Here is a 20,099-nt window from a genome sequence, read left to right on the forward strand (position 1 = left end):
TTGCCCCCAGAATGTTCCCTTTGATAGTTTACCCTTTGCATCAGATTTGTAGCTGTTTCTCACAGTGAAAATAAAAGCATGTGTAAAGAAGTGTCTTGGCAATGTTATATACCCAACTATAAGTTAAAAATTAATCTAAGGATTTGCTACTGTCAAAGAGTTAAACTCACACCTCTTTTTCTTCCACTTATGTCATCAGACAGATCTATTATTAACTGCACTTCACTTTTATTTTTGCAGAAATGCAAATATATCATCAACCTAAAATGCAAGAGGAAGCAAATGGTAAATGTTGTTGCCACTTTTCATCTTTTAATCATCTGAAATAATCTATTTCTTGTTACAATAGCCTGCCCTTCCCATTTTTTCGTATATTCTTATTGAGTCTAAACTCTTGATAGAAAAATATTTAAAATGAATACAGGCACAGGCATTAAATTATTTCTTGATTTATAAAGAAAGTAACATAAATAACTTCAGCTTCAAATGCGTTTTCCTTTCTATAACTGATACAAGAGAAATAATCACTTTTCAAGTGATTAATTTCTATTGCACTTTTTATTTACTAAGTTTGTATATTGATTTCTAGTTGTTTTTTTTTTAAGTCTTTTGAGATTAGCTTTTTCTATTAGGTCCTCTTTAAATCAACCTGCAGTAGTATTATTAATATGTTTACAGTTTAAAGCTGATCTAAATGAGATGGAAAATGCAGATAACCAATATGCAAAACAAGTTAACAAACCCCTAGTCTTAAAAATATTTGTACTGTGTGCAGTAATTTGCAACTAGGCAAAGGTTAACACTAACATTATTATGTTCAGAAAGCCCTGTATTGATTAGGATGGCCACTGAGATGCAAGCATCATGTCTACTCTGATAACTAGTATTTGCATTTATTGGTATTAGAAATTGTATTTTGGCTTATATTTTACTTTTTGTTTTTTAGTTATTTATGGGGGAAAGGCTGAACGCGTGTCAGACTGTTAACATGGACATAATTTTGCTAATGTTCTAGAATCTCAGTAATTTTAAGGGGCCTCAGAAGGTCTGTGTCTTACAATAAGCCCTTAAGCAATAAGCTTGAAATGACATTCGAAGTAGGAAAATTATCAATTAATTCCAGACCTTGGTGGGGTACATATGAATAACAGAGGTTAATAGTTTTAAACTAAAGATTCTGATTAAGGATGAAAATGTTGAAAGTCTTTTTAAAATAATATTAGCCATGGAGTCAGTGTCAATGATACTGAATATAATGGAGCTACATTATACACTAGAGGTGTTTACCTAGGCGTTTGTTAGATACACTTTATCAGTATAATTTTAATTAGAATAAACTATCACAAAGTGTTTCTTGTTATTATTTCTGTGGCTTTAGTTTATTTTTATGGCCTCATTTAAATGTCCTTAATTTTTATAGTACAGATGTGGATTAATCACAGACACTCATTATTTTGTCTGTGAATGGCACTCTTATGTTACTTCACTTTTAATTTCTGAAGAGTGGGTTCTTTCACATTTCTTGGGATATGATTCTAGGGCTACATGAGTAGTCTTATAGTTACATGAATACACTAATTTATGTTGTGGAAAGAAACCTGAGAAGTTAAGTAGTCTAATGAGACAGTGATACGTATGGTTAGGGGTGTTGAAGAGCAAACATGAGTCTTAGATTTTGAAAGTACATGAAGCACATTTATGTGGCTTGTGCTTTTCTATGCAGCTGCAATAGGAAGAAAGTAGAGCAAGATGCTGTTTTAGTGTAATGGTAGAAAGAGAAAAGAAGGAATCACTGAGTTAATTTTATTTTGAGATGATTAACAATAAATACAATTATGTTCCTGTATATATGTGTGTATGTATATGTGTGTGTGTATATGTATACATGTACCTATATATACATACACATACATATATACATATATACATCTCAAGGTCACCATATCATGTGTGAATAGTGACACACCTTCCCTTGTCCTAAGATGCCATCTAGGTCCCTGGTACGAAGTGGGGTGGAGCAGTATTGGTAGCATCAGTGTGAACACATACAGTATTTGCTATGTTGTGTCGAAGTGTTTTAGATATGCAAACTTATTCAGCCCGCAAGGTGTGCCATGAAGCAGATGACATCATGGCTCTGTTTCGCAGATGATGGAGCTGAAGGGCACAGAAGTTTTTAAAACGCCTAAAGTCGCACAGGTGGAAAGTAGGCTAAGAGTTTGAATCCTGGTTGTTTGACTTCAGAGTCTGTTCTTGCTTTAAGGGAACTCTTTCCAGCTGCCCTCAGTCATTGTGAACGTGTTTGTGTGTGTGTACACTGCCGGTATCTTTGGATTCATTTCATTGTGTTATTTTTCTCCTTAAGCTCTGTTTTTATGTCGTTAGCCTTCAAGCTTATTCCATACCCAACTGGAAGGGTGCTTTTAGCTGCCAGGAGATTGTTATTGCTACTGTCATTATTCTTACTAATGTTTTTCACCCAGAACTTTTGTGGAAACAAATTAGGTTTCTGCTAAACTTCCTTTTTTGACAGTTAGGTGGAGCTCAAATGTTCACTAAGGGTGTAGCCCCTTTTGGCTCATTTCAAAAGTCTCAGGTCCAGCTCCCACCTTGGGGTGGACTGTAGCCTCCCATTTTCATGGCCTGGCAGTAATGTTTTCCGCAGCCTTCTTGATGACTGATACTCACCACTCAGTTTCTGCTGATGGTCCCTTTATTAGTAGTATTACTAATAGTAGCAGTAGTAGTAGGCAATGTTTTTTTTTGTTTACTTTCCTGGGAATGAAATATTATAATAAAAATTTTAGAATTTTTTAATTGCAATTTATCCAGAATCTAGTGATGGTACAGTGAGAGGGCTTTAAAAATACCGTCCCAGGAAACTGGCTTAGAAGGATCGGAAAACTGTCTTATCAAACAGTTAATAAATGAAATAACTAGTATTGGAATTAAGCTCTTAACTGTCATACAAAACTGTGTCACTTTAAATGACTTGGCTCCCTACATGCTCTCAAGGGTTTCTGACTTGGAGAGACTATAGAATTCCTAGAGCACTTAGTCATTTATTTACAGGCAATGCCAACTCTTTGTAGCAGCTTGGTGGATTGTCTGTGGTAAATATTATTAAAATATTTTTCTCTCTCTTCTCGATTCCATTTTCCATACATACTCACTGGCCTCACTACCCAAATAGTGTCTACTCTAGGAAAGAAACTGAAACTTAATTATTAATCTCAGCTAAACATAATTAAGAACATTACCTGTTTTATAATATCATCATGCATTCCGAAGCTAATGTAAATGGCTTTGGGTCGCCCCTGCTATGACCATTTATGCCACAAATTTTGGAAGTTGTGTGAGTACTAATGAAGTGACCACCTGAGATCTGATGCTGGAACCTTCTATCCATTGTGTCAGTCTTGTTTCCTGGACAGGAAGACACACTGTGGGTCCTGGGAACCTGGGTGGGCCTGAGGGGTCAGTGGCTCAAATAAGTGCCCATAATGTGTGTAGTAGGGATTCCAGAGAAACCATCTGTGGGATTCCCTCGTCAGTCCCAACATTCATAGCCTGAACCTGGGTTAACAAATTCTACTGGTGCTAAATTGGAAGGTTGAAGTCAATGTATGAACAAGTTTGGAACCAAAAGGAGGAAGGTGAACCCACAGCAATTTTCAGCAGAGGCCAGATGTTTGCTGTAACTTACTGTTCAGGGCCCAGAGCCTTCGGCATGGGTCTGCCAGGAAGAGTTAAATGAGCAATCACTGAGCCAATGCAGTGCTTCCTGTGCCCCTGCTTGGCTTTTGTCTCATTTTCTCCTGACATTAAATAGCCAGTGTTTGAACAGTCATTCATGCTACATTGATTCTAGAACCTTGTTTCACACTTTTCCCTGACAGACAAAATACCCATAACTTAACATAGTAATTGAATGCAACGGATGTGACACTGAAACAGTAATACTGTGATCTTACCATCTTCAGAATGTCTAACAGCTATGGAGAAACATGGCCAAAAGAGCCTACTCTCAACACCTAGAGATAATTCATAGAAAGCATAGTACAGTTGGGGTAAAATAGAATTAAGTGGTTTTTGCGTACCGTGAGGCAAGACTATTGACATTTGGGCTGGATAATTTTTTCTTGTGGGAGTCTGTGAAGTATATCAGGATGTTTAGTATCATCTCTGGATGCTAATAGGACCTATACAACTCTCCACATTGTGGGCACAAAATATATCTCCAAGCATCACCAAATGTCCCCCTGGGGGCAAAATCACCCCCAGTTGAGAACCACTGACTTAGAAAATAGTGATCTTGATGGAGGAGGGCGTGAGAAGGGTTGAATGGCAAGTCTGGAAAGGTGGATGTGGCAGACTGTATTTGCTGTAAATGTCTATGATTATAACATTTCCTGTCTCATGTGCTCTTCCAGACACTTTGCCACTTCCCCATCAAAAGGTGGAATCAACCTAGGCAGACCTTTGAGACTTTTCAACTGTTAATATGCAGCAGATGTCATGCTATGGGACGTTTCTGCCGTAGACTAGTAGGTCATAAAAAACAATACTGCTCTGCCTGGCTCTCCCTGTCTCTGTCTCTGTCTCTGTCTCTGTCTCTGTCTCTGTCTCTGTCTCTCTCTGGGGATGTTTGTCCTTAGAACCTAGCCACCATACCTTAAGGAAGCACAGGCCACACAGAGAGGTCTACATGGAGAGGCACAAAGGCTATTTCCCTGATCCCCAGCTGAGCTTCCAGACAGCAGCCAGAACCAACTTGCCAGTCATGTGAGAGGGCCACCTTGGAAACAGATCCTTATGTCTGCAGTTGAGTCACCACAGTTGACACTGTGTGAAGCAGATATGATCCTTCTATGCCAAGTCTGGCTCAAATTGCAGATTCATTGGCAAAATAAATATTTATCATTGTTTTAAGCCATTAAGTTTAGAATGGTTTGTTACAAAGCAATAGATAATTACAGCCATAGAATTGGTAGAAGGTAGTTCATGAAGACCTGCATATGTTGGTCAAGATTTGGATGCTGATTATATTGAGGATTAAGAGTTGCTATCCTAATGACTGGCATACAGTGATATGTGGATCTGAAGGTAGGTTTGACCTAGTAAATTGCTTGGAGGCTGGAAAATGAAGTACTTGAGAATTTTTAGCAAATACTCAAAGAGAGGTAAGGTTAAGGTTTCTGTGTTAGCTAAGGTAAGGTGGGGATCAGTAAAGACGGGTCTGGGGGAGGTTCAGCGGCAGGTATGAAGGATAAGCTTGAGGGGAATTCGAAATAAGGACAAGATAGAAATGCCATTGATGAGAAGCTGGAATCCAGATTGAGGACGGTCACAGGGCCCCTGGGGCCCTGAAGAGAACATGACATTCCTCTGTCACGCTACCCTCCCTGACAAGGATCGAGATTTGAAGTGGGGCTGAATGTACTAAACAGAGGGGCAGGGGTTCATGGTAAACTGCACTGAAGGACAGCTATGTCTCATTAATAGTGAGATACAAGTTCCAACACGCGGAGAGGCTCCTGAGCATCCTGGTTGGTAGTCACTGCACGGCTTGGCAGTCACTGTGCTTCTCTCTGCCTCGATACTTTCTTATAAATAGAGACGATCATAGGAATTACCAGGGTTGCTGTGCCGATTCGGTAAAATAATGTCTTATAAAACCCTTAAATAGAGCCTGGTACATCTTCTGTACCCAATGAACATTAATTTTTAGACCACATTTTCCTTGTGATGAAATGTATCATGGGTCCCGAGCGCCTGGCAACAGTCCCTTCTGCAAGCATTTGGGCTGCAGCAGGCAATGCCCGCCACGGCCATCAACTGCCTCTATTGCTGGTTCTTCTCTATTCAGCTCTGTAAATTGGGGTGTCCTTTGCTATGCCCCACAACAATAAATAATAATCAGAACCATGGAAATGACAAAAGATTTACACTATACCCATGTCAATATGAAATATATAATAGATTCATTTCTGAGAGTGTTTTATGGTTGTTTTCTGGACTTAAAGTGAAGAAAATTGAGCGTTGTTTGGAACCCTTTTATCCTAGGCAGCATAGCTGTTTCTAACTCGCTATCAAATTTATCCCAACTCCTGTGCTGGCCAGCACGTGATTTCTCTATTGCTTTCCATGTATACTAGGATACGTATTATTTGTCTCTTGGAAAAATAAAAGTCTTTTTGAAGTACTTAAAAAATTCAAAAAAATCTTATGATCTGATGAAGCTATATTTTAAAGGACTTGTGAGTTTATTTACATAGACTTATTTGGAGATAAAATTATCAAAAATTAAAATAAAGTAATAATTTATTTATAGTATCGTTGCCAAATCTCATTGAAATATATCTACATGCCTTTCAAAATTTGGGTGATGCAAGGTCAATATTGTTTCTGTTATTATTGTGTTAATAACAAGATCAATTATGAGACAAATTAACAATGCCTTTGTCCTTTGTACAAAAAAAAAAATCACACTAATGTAACCTCATCAGAAGGACTTGTTCTTTTTTAAATTATGAAATAGTTAAATATTGTGCTGAAACATTTTAAATAATACCTTGAATAGTCTTCCTCACACCTACAGTCTTACTTTTCAAAATACTCATTAATGGATCTCAAAAGGTTTTATAAATCATTCACTCATTCATTTTTTTGGGAGACTGCTCGGTGTGAAGTACTGTACTAGGCAATGGGAATACAGAGACATTTGAGACCAAAAGTTGCCCTTCGAGTGGCTTGCAATCCAGATGGGCAGATAGGGGTAGGAGGCCACAGACAAATGGTGCTTATTCACACATCTAAGGTGAAGTGTGCACAGAGATCGGAGAGAGGCAGGAGGGATGGGTCCATCCTAGTTATTGGGAGTGGGTCTGGAAATGCTTCGTGGAGGAGGTGACTTGTGAGCTGAGCCTGGAGACAAAGGTGTTCACCAGATGGGAGGAGAAGAGAGGTAGAAGAGAACCATCTGGCAGAGGTATCTCAGGCAAAGTCCTGGAGGTGGGCAGCAGCCCTTTAGGAGAGATGAAGGGCGGTGCAAGGGAAAGTGGCTGTGTGAGAGGGGCTTTCGAGGGGCCAGAGGCTGCTTGAGGGGGTGCCGTGGGCAGTGGGCACCAGTATCATGAACGGAGTTGAATTTATGCATTTGACAGTCATGCCAGTCTGTGAGCCATGTTAAAATATCACCATGGATGTGAAGGTGGAGAACATTTTATTTATTCTGACCTCTCTCTGGGAGGCAAGGCAATGTGGGTGGAAAGCGTTCTTGGATTCACCACCTGGAGCCTGGAGGGCCCTCATCACGGGGCTTTGGGAAAGGGGGTGGGTCTGTGTAATGTTAGAGCCTTTGTTCCCCTGAGTCGCCTGCTGTCCCCTCTCTCCTCCATCTTCCCCTGCCTCAATGCTCAGCCTCTCCACTGGGTGAGAGCCGAACAGAGATGTCATGCGTAGTGATATTGGTCTCAGGCTGTCTCAGCAAACCCCCGATTGGAGTCAGGGCAGTGCGAGGCCGTGACCTGCAGGGGAGCGGTGGGTTTTGTCACTCTCAGAGTCTTCCTGTGCCCTGCTGTCAAGGTAAGTGAATGTGCGTGCTGTCTGGTGTGGCATCAGGCAAAGCGTGCCTGCTCTATAGTTTTTACTGTGCACTGTGGTGACTTAAGGCAGGCAGCTTTGCGGAGCTTTTCCTCAGTCTGCTGAACTAACAATTACATGGTAAGAGCTTAATTTACATGCATCCTTCCTGCATTTGTTTGAGTACTGTATTCAGTGGGCAGTTGCCAAGTAACTGAAAATGTGTCTAGACACAGATGTTTCTATATTCAACCAAATGTTTCCATTTTCTGAGCTGCAAAGTCAAATGCATGCCAACTCTGGGACAGAATTCTGCACAGAATCAGGTAAAGAGAAAATGTTAAGACCTAAGGAAGGGGCTGTTCAACGTCACTAGCTATTGGGACTTTGTTCACCAAAATAAATCCCTTGTGCCTTCCTGAAAATAAACCTCCAATTAATAAGGAGAGCTTTGGAAAGGAAAAGGTTAACAGCTGGCCTGCAATCTGTTTTTCCCCTTTACCTGGGAAATGAAAGAGATGCCTCCATCAAACCCCCTGGCATACATGCCAATAATCAGACCTCCTGGAAAAACACTAATGGTATTTTTAAGTCAAAGGATAACCGAGAGCTCTTATCTGTGAAATGTTTTCAGTAGCTGTTCCAGTTTTCTGTTGCACAAGAAAGCACCCCAAAATTGAGTGGCTCTAAACAATAATTTATTTGTATCTTTCACCTTTCAGTGGGTTGGCGTGGCTCAGCTAGGCGATTTTTTGCTTGGAAACTCTCGTTGTAGTCAGCTAGCACTGCTGTTGGAGACATCAGACGATGTGGCAGGCTGGTCCTCCCTCGTGGCTCACCCAGGCTGCCTGTTGATGACGCTGGGAGCCCAGGGGGAGTTGCCCACCTACATGAGGACTCTCCACGTGCTTCAGGTTTTCACAGCACGACTCTGGGGATCCAAGAGGGAGTGTTCTAAAAGACCCGGGCCCATCTAGACCCTGAAGTCTCAGAATGTCACTTGTGATGCATCATATTTGGACAAGGGCACCCCAGACTCAAAGGGAGGGAAAACAGACCCCACTTCTTAATAGAAGTCATAGTACCCCAATAAAATGGTCATAGTGCAGAGCAAGTGAGTTAGTAGATATTAGTCAGGCCTTCTTTCAATAATGCAATCTGACATAGTAGGATAAGCCTGCTTTGTCTAGGACTTTGTCTAGGTTGCCCATTGTGAATAAGCCTGGTATTTATGATTTGATGGGAGCATGACTGGAAACTGTTACATAATCTTGGAAATCAGTGCGGTTTAATAGCTCTATATGCATTGTTTATTTTTTAAAATATGTTTTTATTGGTTTTAGAGAGAGAGGAAGGGAGAGGGAGAGAGATAGAAACATCAGTGATGGAGAAACATAGATTGGGGATCAAGCCCACAACCTGGGCATATGCCCTGACCAGGAATTGACCTGGTGCGTGGGATGACACCCAATCCACTGAACCACACCGGCAGGGTTGCGTGCACTGTTTAAATCTCTCATATTCGATCTCAACCAGCACATGTTCTAATGCAGGCTGGAGAGGACAGTTTTTAGTTACACTGGTTGTCAGCAAACTGTTATGATAAAGGGCCAGGTAATATGCATCTTAAGCTGTGCAGATCATAAGGCCTCTGTGGGAACTACTCAGTTGCCATGTAGCATAGGAGTTTCCAGGGACAAAACATAAACAAATGAGCGTGACTGTGTGCCGGGGAAACTTTAATTACAAAAACCGGTGGAAGCCTGGATTTGGCCAGTGGGCCTCAGCCTTCCTGCGCACCCAGCCTCACAGGCAGGAAGCTCAGTGAGCCATCTGCTTTCCATACACATCATCTCTGTTTCAAACACATCCTTTCTACACCATCCTTCTCCCAAACCCAACTCCTTTCGCTAAGTCCTGCATCCAGCATTTTACTCCTTATTTATTTGTTCATCCCAACCCATAAGGGACTCTAGCCATCTTTCCTGGAAACCTTTTCAGCTCTTTTGGCTTCATTTCTAGGTCTTCTTTGTTCTCACCATGATTCCGCTAGGACTGTGCTGACCCCAATTTGACAGGGCATCTCCTAGTACAGATAACGTCTTCCTGTGTCAGGTTATCAGTATGTCTGTCATTCATTCCCACCCAAAGATTTGACAGTGATGCCTACACAAACCCCTAAATTTTCCAGCCAAACAACACCAAATGTGTCCAACTCAGCATTTCCCCCCAAATATATGCCGTCCGGAAAAAGCTCACTGCTTATTTGCTTTGTAATAAAAATGCTATAGTATTTCTAAAACTTTTCCACATGCTAGCTTCAGGAGGAGTCCATGATTAACAATTATCGTAGTACTTCTTGATTTCACAAATTATTCATTTCACAACTAAGTGAAATGTAGAATTCCCCATTTCCTAATATTAATATGGCGTTCCTCCACAATTTCATGTTGATTTTCTTTTTCCTTTGCAGAAGGAGATTGGAAGGTGACTGTTGTCACTGGGGATCTTGAAAATGCGGGCACCACGGCAACAGTATCCCTTTATGTCTATGGAGAAGCAAGATGTTCAGGTCCAATTATTTTAGGATCTGGGAAACACCAGCTATTTAACCCCAACAGTGCAGATATATTCAAGGTAAAATTGATATGCTATCACCTGCTTGTGAATATATCTTATGATCTACATTCCCTAAGATGAAATAGAGAATTTTATCTGTTTTGCTTTTGCATTACATTTTCTTGGAAAACAAGATTTTATTCTTATTTTTATTTTTTATCATAAGAGAGTTGGGAAACAGGAGAAAACAGAAATCGAAGTTTTTCTTTCCTCCCCACTTTTTATTTGCATAAAGGCAACAAAGTATATGAACTTTAGGAAATTTAAAACTTATGGAAAAATTTACTTCTAATCTGCCATCAAGTCAAATATTTCCAGTTTTTCAGGATATTGTGGAGCTTGGGAGAGAAAAAGGGAAATAGATCAAGTTACAAAGCACAAACCCTTCTGTTCTAACCAAGGTGCATAGTTTTCATTGAATAAATGCTCCTCAGATTGTTGCAAGCTTTTGATTAACTTCCAGAGTTTTTGAAATTTTGATTTCAAAAGTTTTTCCCATTTTTCTATGGAGAAATGGATTTATGAAAGACCTCAATATGCCATTCTAGAAGTCTTTCTCTACTTGTTTTTATTTTTAATTTATTTTGTTCTATTTTACTGGAATTCCTATTACTCTATAAAATCTTTTAATTGTGGCTGTGATTTCTATAATCTTCTGAAGATAAGTAAGAACTGGCCCAATGTAAATGTGACTTTGAGCCTATAATATGTCATGTGATTAAATCCATGGAATTTAAGAGCCACCAGTCAAGAGGAGTTGAAACATTGACTATCTCAGTACTGTCAGAACAGTGAAAATTTTCCTTTTGTATAACCGATTCATGTTATATGTGGCAATGTGAGGCAACTCTAATGTTCCCCTGACCCAATCATAGCTCTTGAAGGGAAACTTGAGTGTTGGATGGTACAGAGAGTAGAGGAGGATTCTAGTTTCAAATAAGAGATTGCAAAGTGATGGAAGACCTTATAGTAATTTTGGCAGCTACCCTCCACAGACTATAGAGTCAGACCTATAAGAGCACCTGAAATGTCTCTGAGAGCTAGGCTGAAGGAAATGAGACATTCTCAGAAAAATGACCAAGACAAAAATCAGAACAAAGAGTTCATTATAGCAGAAAGTTTGAAGGTAGTAGTCAGAAGGGTTTTCCTAGATTGCAGGGGGGTTAGACCTCACTCATTTGCTAAATATTGAATCTTTTTTTTCTTTATTGTTGACATTATTACAGATACCTCTCATTTCCCTCCTCTTTGCATCCCTCCACCCAGACCCCACTCTCCCCTCCCTCTGGCCCTCACCACATTGTTGTCTATGTCCATGGGGTATGCACATATACTCTTTGGCTATTCTCTTCAGCTTCTGTAATCTTATCCATTGACTAGCATAGACTAGACACTCATGAATATCTGTTGAAAGCATGAAAGTTTAATGGAAATGACTCTGCTGGAATTTGTTTAATATTTGTTACTTTCACCTGAGGCATTCACTGTTGAATTTTCCTGTGATCATTCTCACCTTGAGGGCATAATAAAGGCATCCCATGTATCTTGTGTGGTTATTATTTACGTATAAACCTTTCCGGAGATTTAGCTGAGCTTTTTATTGCATTTTTGTAAATCAAAACACTAAATAGTATTCTCTGTTGCTTGGGAAAAGTTTGTGGTTAAGCCATTCACTCTTAGAAAGTAGTTTCCTGTTTCTGGTTCACTACTCTATAAGGTCAATTAATTTTGTAGATGAATAGGTTTAATATTTATTATGAGCTCATAGGGCACTTTCACAATTATTTGCATATCCCTTATGTTCCTAGAATAAAATGTATAATACATTTTTTTAAATAAAAATGCAATTTGTATTAGTAGGAATTAGAAGACCTATATTTGAGTTCCAACTCTGACCTTTACTAGCTAAGGAGATACGGATAAACCACTTAACATTTCTAAGCTTTAATTTCCTCCTTTGTAAAATGGGTACAGTAAATACCTTATAATGTTATTGTACACATTGAAAGAGTTAAAAATCAAAACACTTTGTATAAAGTATAAAATATTGTCTTTATACTCCCGAGGCTCACTCTTATGATCCTGCTCACAAATTGAGGTACACTTCTTGATGGGGTGAAATTTAAAGTAATTTTTCAGATGAATGAAGGCAGGAAGGCGGCTTGGCAGATGGTTGGTAGGTGGCTATTGCTGGCATGGGGGTTCTATGAAGAAACATGTCTGGAGGCTGGAGTAGGAGGAAGGAATAGAGGGAGCCAAGACTAGGTTGGCTGGACCAGAATAAAGCAGTGAAAGTGTAAATAATAGCAAGAACATTTATCTTGGGCCTTTCATGGTTTAAAGGTTAAATGTCCATGTGGACCTAAAAATTATTAGCCATTAGCTAAATTGATGCCAGTGTGTCATTTTGATATTGACACAACTCTGTGTGACTTCTTTATATTTTTCTTTTCTTTCCCCCTCTCCACCATCCTCTTTCTTTATCTCTTTTTTTCTCCTTCCCTTCCCTTTCCTATCCTTCTCTGGTGGCCTTGAAATGTGGAGTTTGGTAACGTTATACATCAACTCCATTTGGCAGCACTAAGCAGTGGGAGGGTCATAATCCTGATATTGTGAGACTGCTTGGTTATATCATGGGCGAAGACACCTAGTTGGCCATTACAGATCATGTTTCTGTCATTCGGATTCTTAATCAATCAAGAAGTTGTGAGGAAAGCTTTCCTTTTTTATTTTTCACTCAGATTCATTCTTTACCATTTGTTTCTTAAGAACCCTCTAGAACTTGGGGGGGAGGGGGTCTGATGCACACATTGACATATCCTTGCTTACGTATTTGTCCTTCCCTGTCTGAAAACTCTGTTGTGTGATTAAAATAGTCCTTGATGGTCACATCCAGTTCAACCAAGATCCACTTCATAGAGTCCGCTTAAGTTTGTAAGCTCTTTCTATCTGCCAATATTATCTGTCCTATAGCATAAATAATTAATAATAAACATCATTTTATAATGCTAATGAAGAAGATGAGCTATTCGTAAAGCCGAAAGCTCTAGTTCCAGCAAATGTTTGGATAGGTTTAAATTAGCCAAATGATTTCACTTGGCACTTCAACCTTCATTACATAACAGTTTTACCTACTCTTCCTGGGCATTTGCTCCCTTTATTGCCTTTATCTAGAAAGGAATGTGGGTCTACATGAGGCTGAATTTGCTTTTATTGACTTGGAGATCTTTCTGAGGTTTAGAAGTACATACAGCTTGTTAACACCTTATGCTATCATAAATAAGCAACTCATATTCTTATTCATTCTTTTTCTTCATTCTGTGATGCAAAACGTGATTCAGGATCAGTGGGAGCTATGCATGTGCTTCCAAAGGAGGCCCAGTTCTCCCAGGACATCTAAATAGCCTAGTGAGACAGTGTCAGTGATGGGAGTTCAATGGAAGAGATGGAGTCTGCTGTTGACATTGCATTATGAAAAAGATTCATGCAGGATGCAAGTAATAAGGGACTGGGTTATTCATAAAAGCTTTAAATTCAAACATATTCTCTATATTTATTTCAACTTTATTCCAGAAAGACATGCTGTACATAAAGATGACTGTTTCTTTCACAGCCATTGTACTGTAAAAGAAATGAAAATCTATTTTGCTTGGTGGCTTTGCTAGGGAAAAAGAGCACTCTCTCCTAGAGCGAATTGTGCAACATATCTTGATACAGAGAACTGCATGCATGACATTTGCAGTTGTTAGGGGATGCTGAAAACTGAGTAGCAACTTCAGCTGTATTAACTTAAGGTGGGACTAAGAAAGTCATTTGTGATGCAGCGTGACAGCGAGAGCATTTTCTTCTGAAATGCAGTGTGAAAAAGAAAGCTGAAAAAATTTGACAGCGTTCCAGTTGGCAAATGGTAGCATTTGCATCAGTCAATACTGCTGAGTGTTCAATGTAAAATCTCACCTGAAAGTGTAATCGGTTGATTAAAGCTTAGACCAGTGAACGCCAGCACCATTCTAAACAGTGTCACATATGTGTTTGCAGTCCATACATGAGTAACCTTTCAAAATAATGCACACATCTGACCATATGCTCTAGTGAATGCCATTAAAATCCCTGCCATGGTTTCAGAAAGAAATAAACATAATTTGCATTTGGCACCAACATGAACTTGTAATTATCTTGGGATAAAAATGATACAGAGCAATATTTTAAAATGGCTTGTATGCCGGAGGGCCCTGCTTCACAAAAGGCAATCAGTAAGAGAGATGGGAGCTAAGCTGGTTGTTTTGGTCTTAGCATAAAGATTCTAGAAAGGGCACTTTCTGAACATTTGTAATACTTAGTCCTATTCCTTGGGCAATTATTTTCTTACATATAGTAGCTAATCATTTGTTAAATAGATTTTTTAAAGTTTCCCTATTGTATCTGTTGATTTTTGCTATTATTATTATTACTATTATTGAATTTGATTGTCAAAGTGTTGTTCCCAGGAACTTTCAAATCCACTTGATAGGCATGAAGCCTTTTAAAACCCACCATATGTTGAATTATTTTTTCCTTCTATTGGAAAATAGTTGGAAATTAATCAACTGTTAACTATTGTTCCCAAGTAAGCTCCAGCAAGATCCCTGAGTTCCTTTCTCAGAGAGATAAATTTCACATCATTGCAACAGCTGAAACATGTAATGCTTGCGCTGTTCCTGTGGAAATCCCTGGCCAAACGCCTTGCTGGCTCCCTGCTTAATGTTGCTACTGGAGGGGAGAGAAAGATCCATTCAACCCGACAGAAGGTTCAAGATCGCCTGTCACCACTGCCACGCATAGAAAAGGGTGTGAAAGGTGACACTGTTCCATCCCTCCGGCTTTGAAGCAGAACCTGTTAGCGGCCAAATCTTGGTTTCTGCCACCGCAAATGGTAGGAGGTTCAAATCTGCACAGATGCTTGAGACAAAGGGGGAAACACACATGCAGAGGCCACCCCGGTGTGGTGGTTTCAGTCAGTTCAGGCTGTATAACAAAGTGCCACAGACTGAGTCCAGGCTTATAATCAACAGAAATTTGCTTCTTGCAGATTGGAGGCTGGAAATCTGAGAAGGGTGCCAGCGTGGTCGGGTCCTGCCGAGGGCTCCTTCCCTGGTGCAGACTGCCAGCTTCTCGCGTTGTTCTCACATGGCCGGAAGAGGACAGGAGTGCTCTCTGGGGTCCCCTTTATAAGGGCACTAATCCCATTCTTGGGGTTTCCACCTTCAGGGTCTTATGACCTCCCCCAAATCTCGCCTCCTGATACCATCACAGTGAAGGTTAGGATTTCAACATATGAATTTGAGGGGACAGGACAGTGAGAATCTTAGAATTCTGTGAAATTTTGTTTTGTACAGAGAATGAAGAGAGGGTAGAGTGAACCCTTGTTGAATGGCCTGTAGGCCTCTTGATCCCCTGAAGTGCCCTCTGCCTTGCTTATTGTAAAAGGACCAAAAGAAGACCTAGCTTAGGGAAGGGAGAGGCCCCTGGCTTTGACAGGCACATAGCATAAGGTTCCAGCCATCTCGCTTTGTTGTGATGTGCAGATGTGCGATTGTTATCGCTTCCAACCTTAGCCAGACTTTGTCTTCTCACATCTGCGCTTCTGCAGTGTCTTTATTATATGGCCCTCCTGCCAGAGTTTTCTCTGTAACTGATTGTCCCCAAATGCACCTTTGGCATATCGTCATCAACACTATTTGTAATTTTAATACTAAAATGTGATATTTCTTGATGCCCTAGACTGGTTAAATCAACATTTTTCATTTCTCCACGGCCCCCTCTTGCAGCACTCATGGCATCTGTGTCTAACTGATCTAACTGATTTGAAGACCTGAGTCCATGTCTGAGTTGTATGCCCCCTGAGGGAGGGGGTCGTATGTGTCTTATGTATTGTTGCTTCCTTAATATTCAATACTGGCCAGACACAGGCCCTCAAATACCTGCGAAGTGGGTTAACTTGAGAGTGATAGTGAACTTGAAACACCTATTTCAAAGTTTAGATATCTCCAGCCATTTTTTTATTGGTAGGATTCAAGGATTCAAAAGGTTGGGGGTAGGGAACACTCTAAAGTTTCCAGATTTTAATCAATTCGAGTGTATCTGGCTTGATGTTGACATCTGTCATTGAACCCAGGATTGCACAGACAAATCCAAATGGAAAGCCTTTGGTATATTTCCTCTGTTGACAGCCTTCAGCTTCTGGCCATTCCTCACTAGAAACGCGTTTCGGAGTCTTGGGTAGGGAGCTCAGTTATAACTGAATAAAAATATTTTATTAAAAAACGGTACTTGTGAGGTCAGTTTTAAGAACAGTTGTATCCTCTCCTTTGAAACTAGCCTGTAAATTAGAGTGGGCACAGCCATGATATATCAAGAGCAAGAGAAAAACTTAGAGTCATCAATACCATGAGAAATGTGCACATTGGCCAGATTTTTGTTTTCTTATAAAATGCACATGTTTTCTGCCAGCTATGCTCGCTCCAGTCACATGGCAACATGCAGATTAATATTCAAATATCTTGTCCTCATTTATGGGTTCAAGATAATCGGCCTTAGAAATATCCGTACGCTTATTTAATTTTATTTTAAGCCTTCATTTCTATTCATTTTCCTTTGTCTTACAAGTACACCCTAATTTTATGTCTCAAGTATGAGTATTTTTCACAAGTCTAGATACTCTCCCTCTGCCTCTCTCTCTCCCCATCTCTTTTTTACATCTATCTACCCACCTTTCTCTATCTATCTATCTATCTATCTATCTATCTATCTATCTATCTATCTATCTATCTATCTATCTATCTATCATCTATCACCTATCACCTATCATCGTCTATCTATCATCTATCTATCTATCTATCTATCTATCTATCTATCTATCTATCTATCTATCTATCTATCATCTATCATCTATCTATCTCTATCTATCATCTACCATCATTTATCTATTAAATTAGAAAGTAAAGGATGTAGGCATTATATTGTCACTAATCCTCCAAAGATTCAAGCTATACTTACTTCAGTTCCTTAAATGTCTGTGGTAACTCATTCTTGGTAATCCATCTGCCCAGCAGATTTTACTGGGATCAACACTTCTGTGCCACAAGTCAAAATTTAGTTTTAGCTCTCATTTTCTGTGAGAATTTTATTGTGGGTAATGGTGAGGAGGTGTTAAAGGGAAACCCAGTCCAACTTTTATAGCTTGCAGGCCAGAAAAATTAGTCACAGTTCAAGCATGAAAAAGAAGCCTTAGGCATTGAACTCTAATTACACCTAAATTATCTCTAGCAGTTTTCTAAGCCTAGTAACAGTAGGCAATGAAATCAATATCTACATGGCTCCCACAGAATATTTCTCACTCTCCTTTAGCTGGACTCAGAGGCTGAGTTAATTGACAGCAACCTAGCATGCTAAGTGAAGGACTCCAGGCCTCAGGTTTGCCATGCCATATGGAGGACTGCATTTCACGAGCAGCTTTCCTGGACACCCCGGGGATGCATCTGCTCAGTGCTTCACTTCGCCCTTGCCTCTGTAGACTTCTCTGCCTTCAACTCCTCCACAAGCTCAGTCTCAGGCCCAAGACAGAATGGCATCTCCTCCGCCCATTTAGCCTGTGTTTTAGTGTCACCACACCTGCGCTTTACTGTTTCGGTGTGCCATAGTGTAGTGTTAGCATTTACAAATACAAGTACAGTGCCATGGTAAAACCAGGCCACTGCCTGCAGAGCACAGGAGCCGTTGAACGGGTGCTGTCAACCACTTGTACTTAGGGCAAAATGGGAAAGACTTTCCCACTCAGACGATGCAAAGGATGCGTTAATTTATTTAGTTTTAACATCATTTAATCACTTGCTCTTGCAAACAAAATGTTACTTAATTCCTGGGAAAAAACTGTAGATTATGTGAGAGCTGGTCCTCTTGGGTGCAGTCACGTATACACACTCATGCACACAACCTGCACACACATTCATCTGACAAGCACAGGTGGTGTCTACACAGGGAGTGATGATGTGGGAAGGAAGAAACAAGCAACTGTTTGATTTACACATTAACACACCAATTATGTTTGCTATTTCTGTTGTGTTGTGCTTTGTTTTCCTCTGTGGACCACTTTCAGCTCTAGGGATAGAATTGTCCAACTGTTTCAGTGCGCTGTGGGGTGGAGAGGACCTCATGCACTGTGAACTCCTGTTGTCTTGAGTTAAATTTCCTGCTCTGAAGCTTAGGGGACACAGGGCTTTGGGCGAATGACATAACCTCTCTGAAGCTCAGCTCAGCTCAGTTTCCTCTTTTGCAAAATGTAAAGAATGGTATCTCATAGGCTTGCCATAAGGATTTGAAACTGGCAGAGATTTTCCTTCCCTCAGCAAGAGTAGTCTGTGATCTCCTCACTGTTCTTACACCACATAAGCATCTTGAATCTTGACCTGGTTTTGATTGTAAGACTGGGTTAGTTTTAAGTGAAAAACCCCAACTTCTTCTTATTGTAATTCTGAAAAATGAGCAGACTTATAAAGGCTCCAAGCAGCTCACAGAATACGAGGAATGAAGAAAGCCTTAAAGAGTAAATGAGCACTCAAAAGGACTCAAACGTTACAAACAAAAACTAAACAAAAAACAAACAGAGTAACTCAAAAGTTAAAAACAAAACAAAAACCCAAACAAACAAAACTCAAAATAACTCAAAGTAACTGCACCGGCCCTTTGGAAGTATTTTAGACTTGACACCATGCAGCACGGCGTGGATGGCATTATCTCTGTCTGTTGAGAACAAGGTGCTTGATGGATGATCATAAGAACATATAAAACCTGGCGTATTTCCTCGGAGTTGACCAAGTAAGTTCTGCAGTGAATAGGCCCTGGAATGGGACTCAGTATGTTGGCAGGAGGCACTAGGCATGGGATTTGGTTTCCCAGTTTGCCCCTTGAAGTAACGGTCCTGGTTATTGTGTTTTCAGAGCTCTCAGGTGTGCTGCTTACTTAACACTCTTTCATTTGGAAGAATTTTAACTTTTTTAAGCTGACATTTGGTGCTGCTCAGATTTCTTCAGCTGTTTTGTTCCTCCTCTTGGAGAAGTTTGCTGTTGGTCACAAAATGATAGTGCCTGTGGCCCATTGAAAGTACTGGAAATTCTGCCTGAAAAAGAACCTCAGCACATGGTCTAGCATTTCTTTTGTGGTTTAGGTCATTTGACAGACACACAGCTCTCTCCTCCTCTGACTCCACACACCACAGAATTCTATCCCTCATGACTGAATTATTCTTTTATAAGTCAGATGGTATACGGAAGAACTATTTTCAAAATACTTTATGTTTGTTGAATGGCTCTAAGCTTACAAAAGCTTGTTGTCTAGCTCTCAAGTCAAAATCAAGCCTCTTCTTCAAAGGGGCACAAGTACCTTGAGGCGATAGACATGTTTATTGCTTCGATTTTGGTAATGGTTTCTCAGGTGTATGCATGTGTCCACTCATCAAGTCACATACATGAAATATGTACAACTTTTTGTATATCACATACTCCAATAAATCCATTAAAATTAATGAATTAGAAACTCTCTTCTTGTAATTTTATTAAATGAAATAAATGGCCTATTAATAATCATTACTTAATATTTGCACCAACTCAAGGAAAACGTTCACTTTTAATATTCTCGTCTATGAGCATGTCCAATGTTGATTTATCATACTCCAGACAATGTAGTTTGATAACAATATTCCTAACATTTGATGTAGATTACAAAGGAAGTCTGAAATTTTCTTCATGGTCTGGGATGGTCCAGACCCTTTAATGGCAGACAAATGGACCAGAGAGTATTGCAAGCTGCGTTCCAGCCCTTTAATTCTTAGATTTTTATAGCAATGAAAACGTGTGGTGTGT

The 20,099-nt window shown here is 39.9% G+C and overlaps 1 protein-coding gene across 1 annotated transcript in view; it reads left to right on the plus strand.

The window, feature by feature from the left end:
* Positions 1-20,099, plus strand: part of LOC107533119 (lipoxygenase homology domain-containing protein 1-like) — a 104,218-nt gene that overhangs the window by 60,468 nt on the left and 23,651 nt on the right. Inside the window, exon 22 of the mRNA XM_087825600.1 lies at positions 10,058-10,221. Coding sequence (XP_087681726.1) covers positions 10,058-10,221 — 164 coding nt within the window. The remainder of the gene's footprint in view (positions 1-10,057; positions 10,222-20,099) is intronic.

The sequence above is a fragment of the Miniopterus natalensis genome, chromosome 16 (assembly GCF_054644295.1).
Source record: "Miniopterus natalensis isolate mMinNat1 chromosome 16, mMinNat1.hap1, whole genome shotgun sequence".
In the NCBI taxonomy this organism is placed as follows: domain Eukaryota; kingdom Metazoa; phylum Chordata; class Mammalia; order Chiroptera; family Miniopteridae; genus Miniopterus; species Miniopterus natalensis.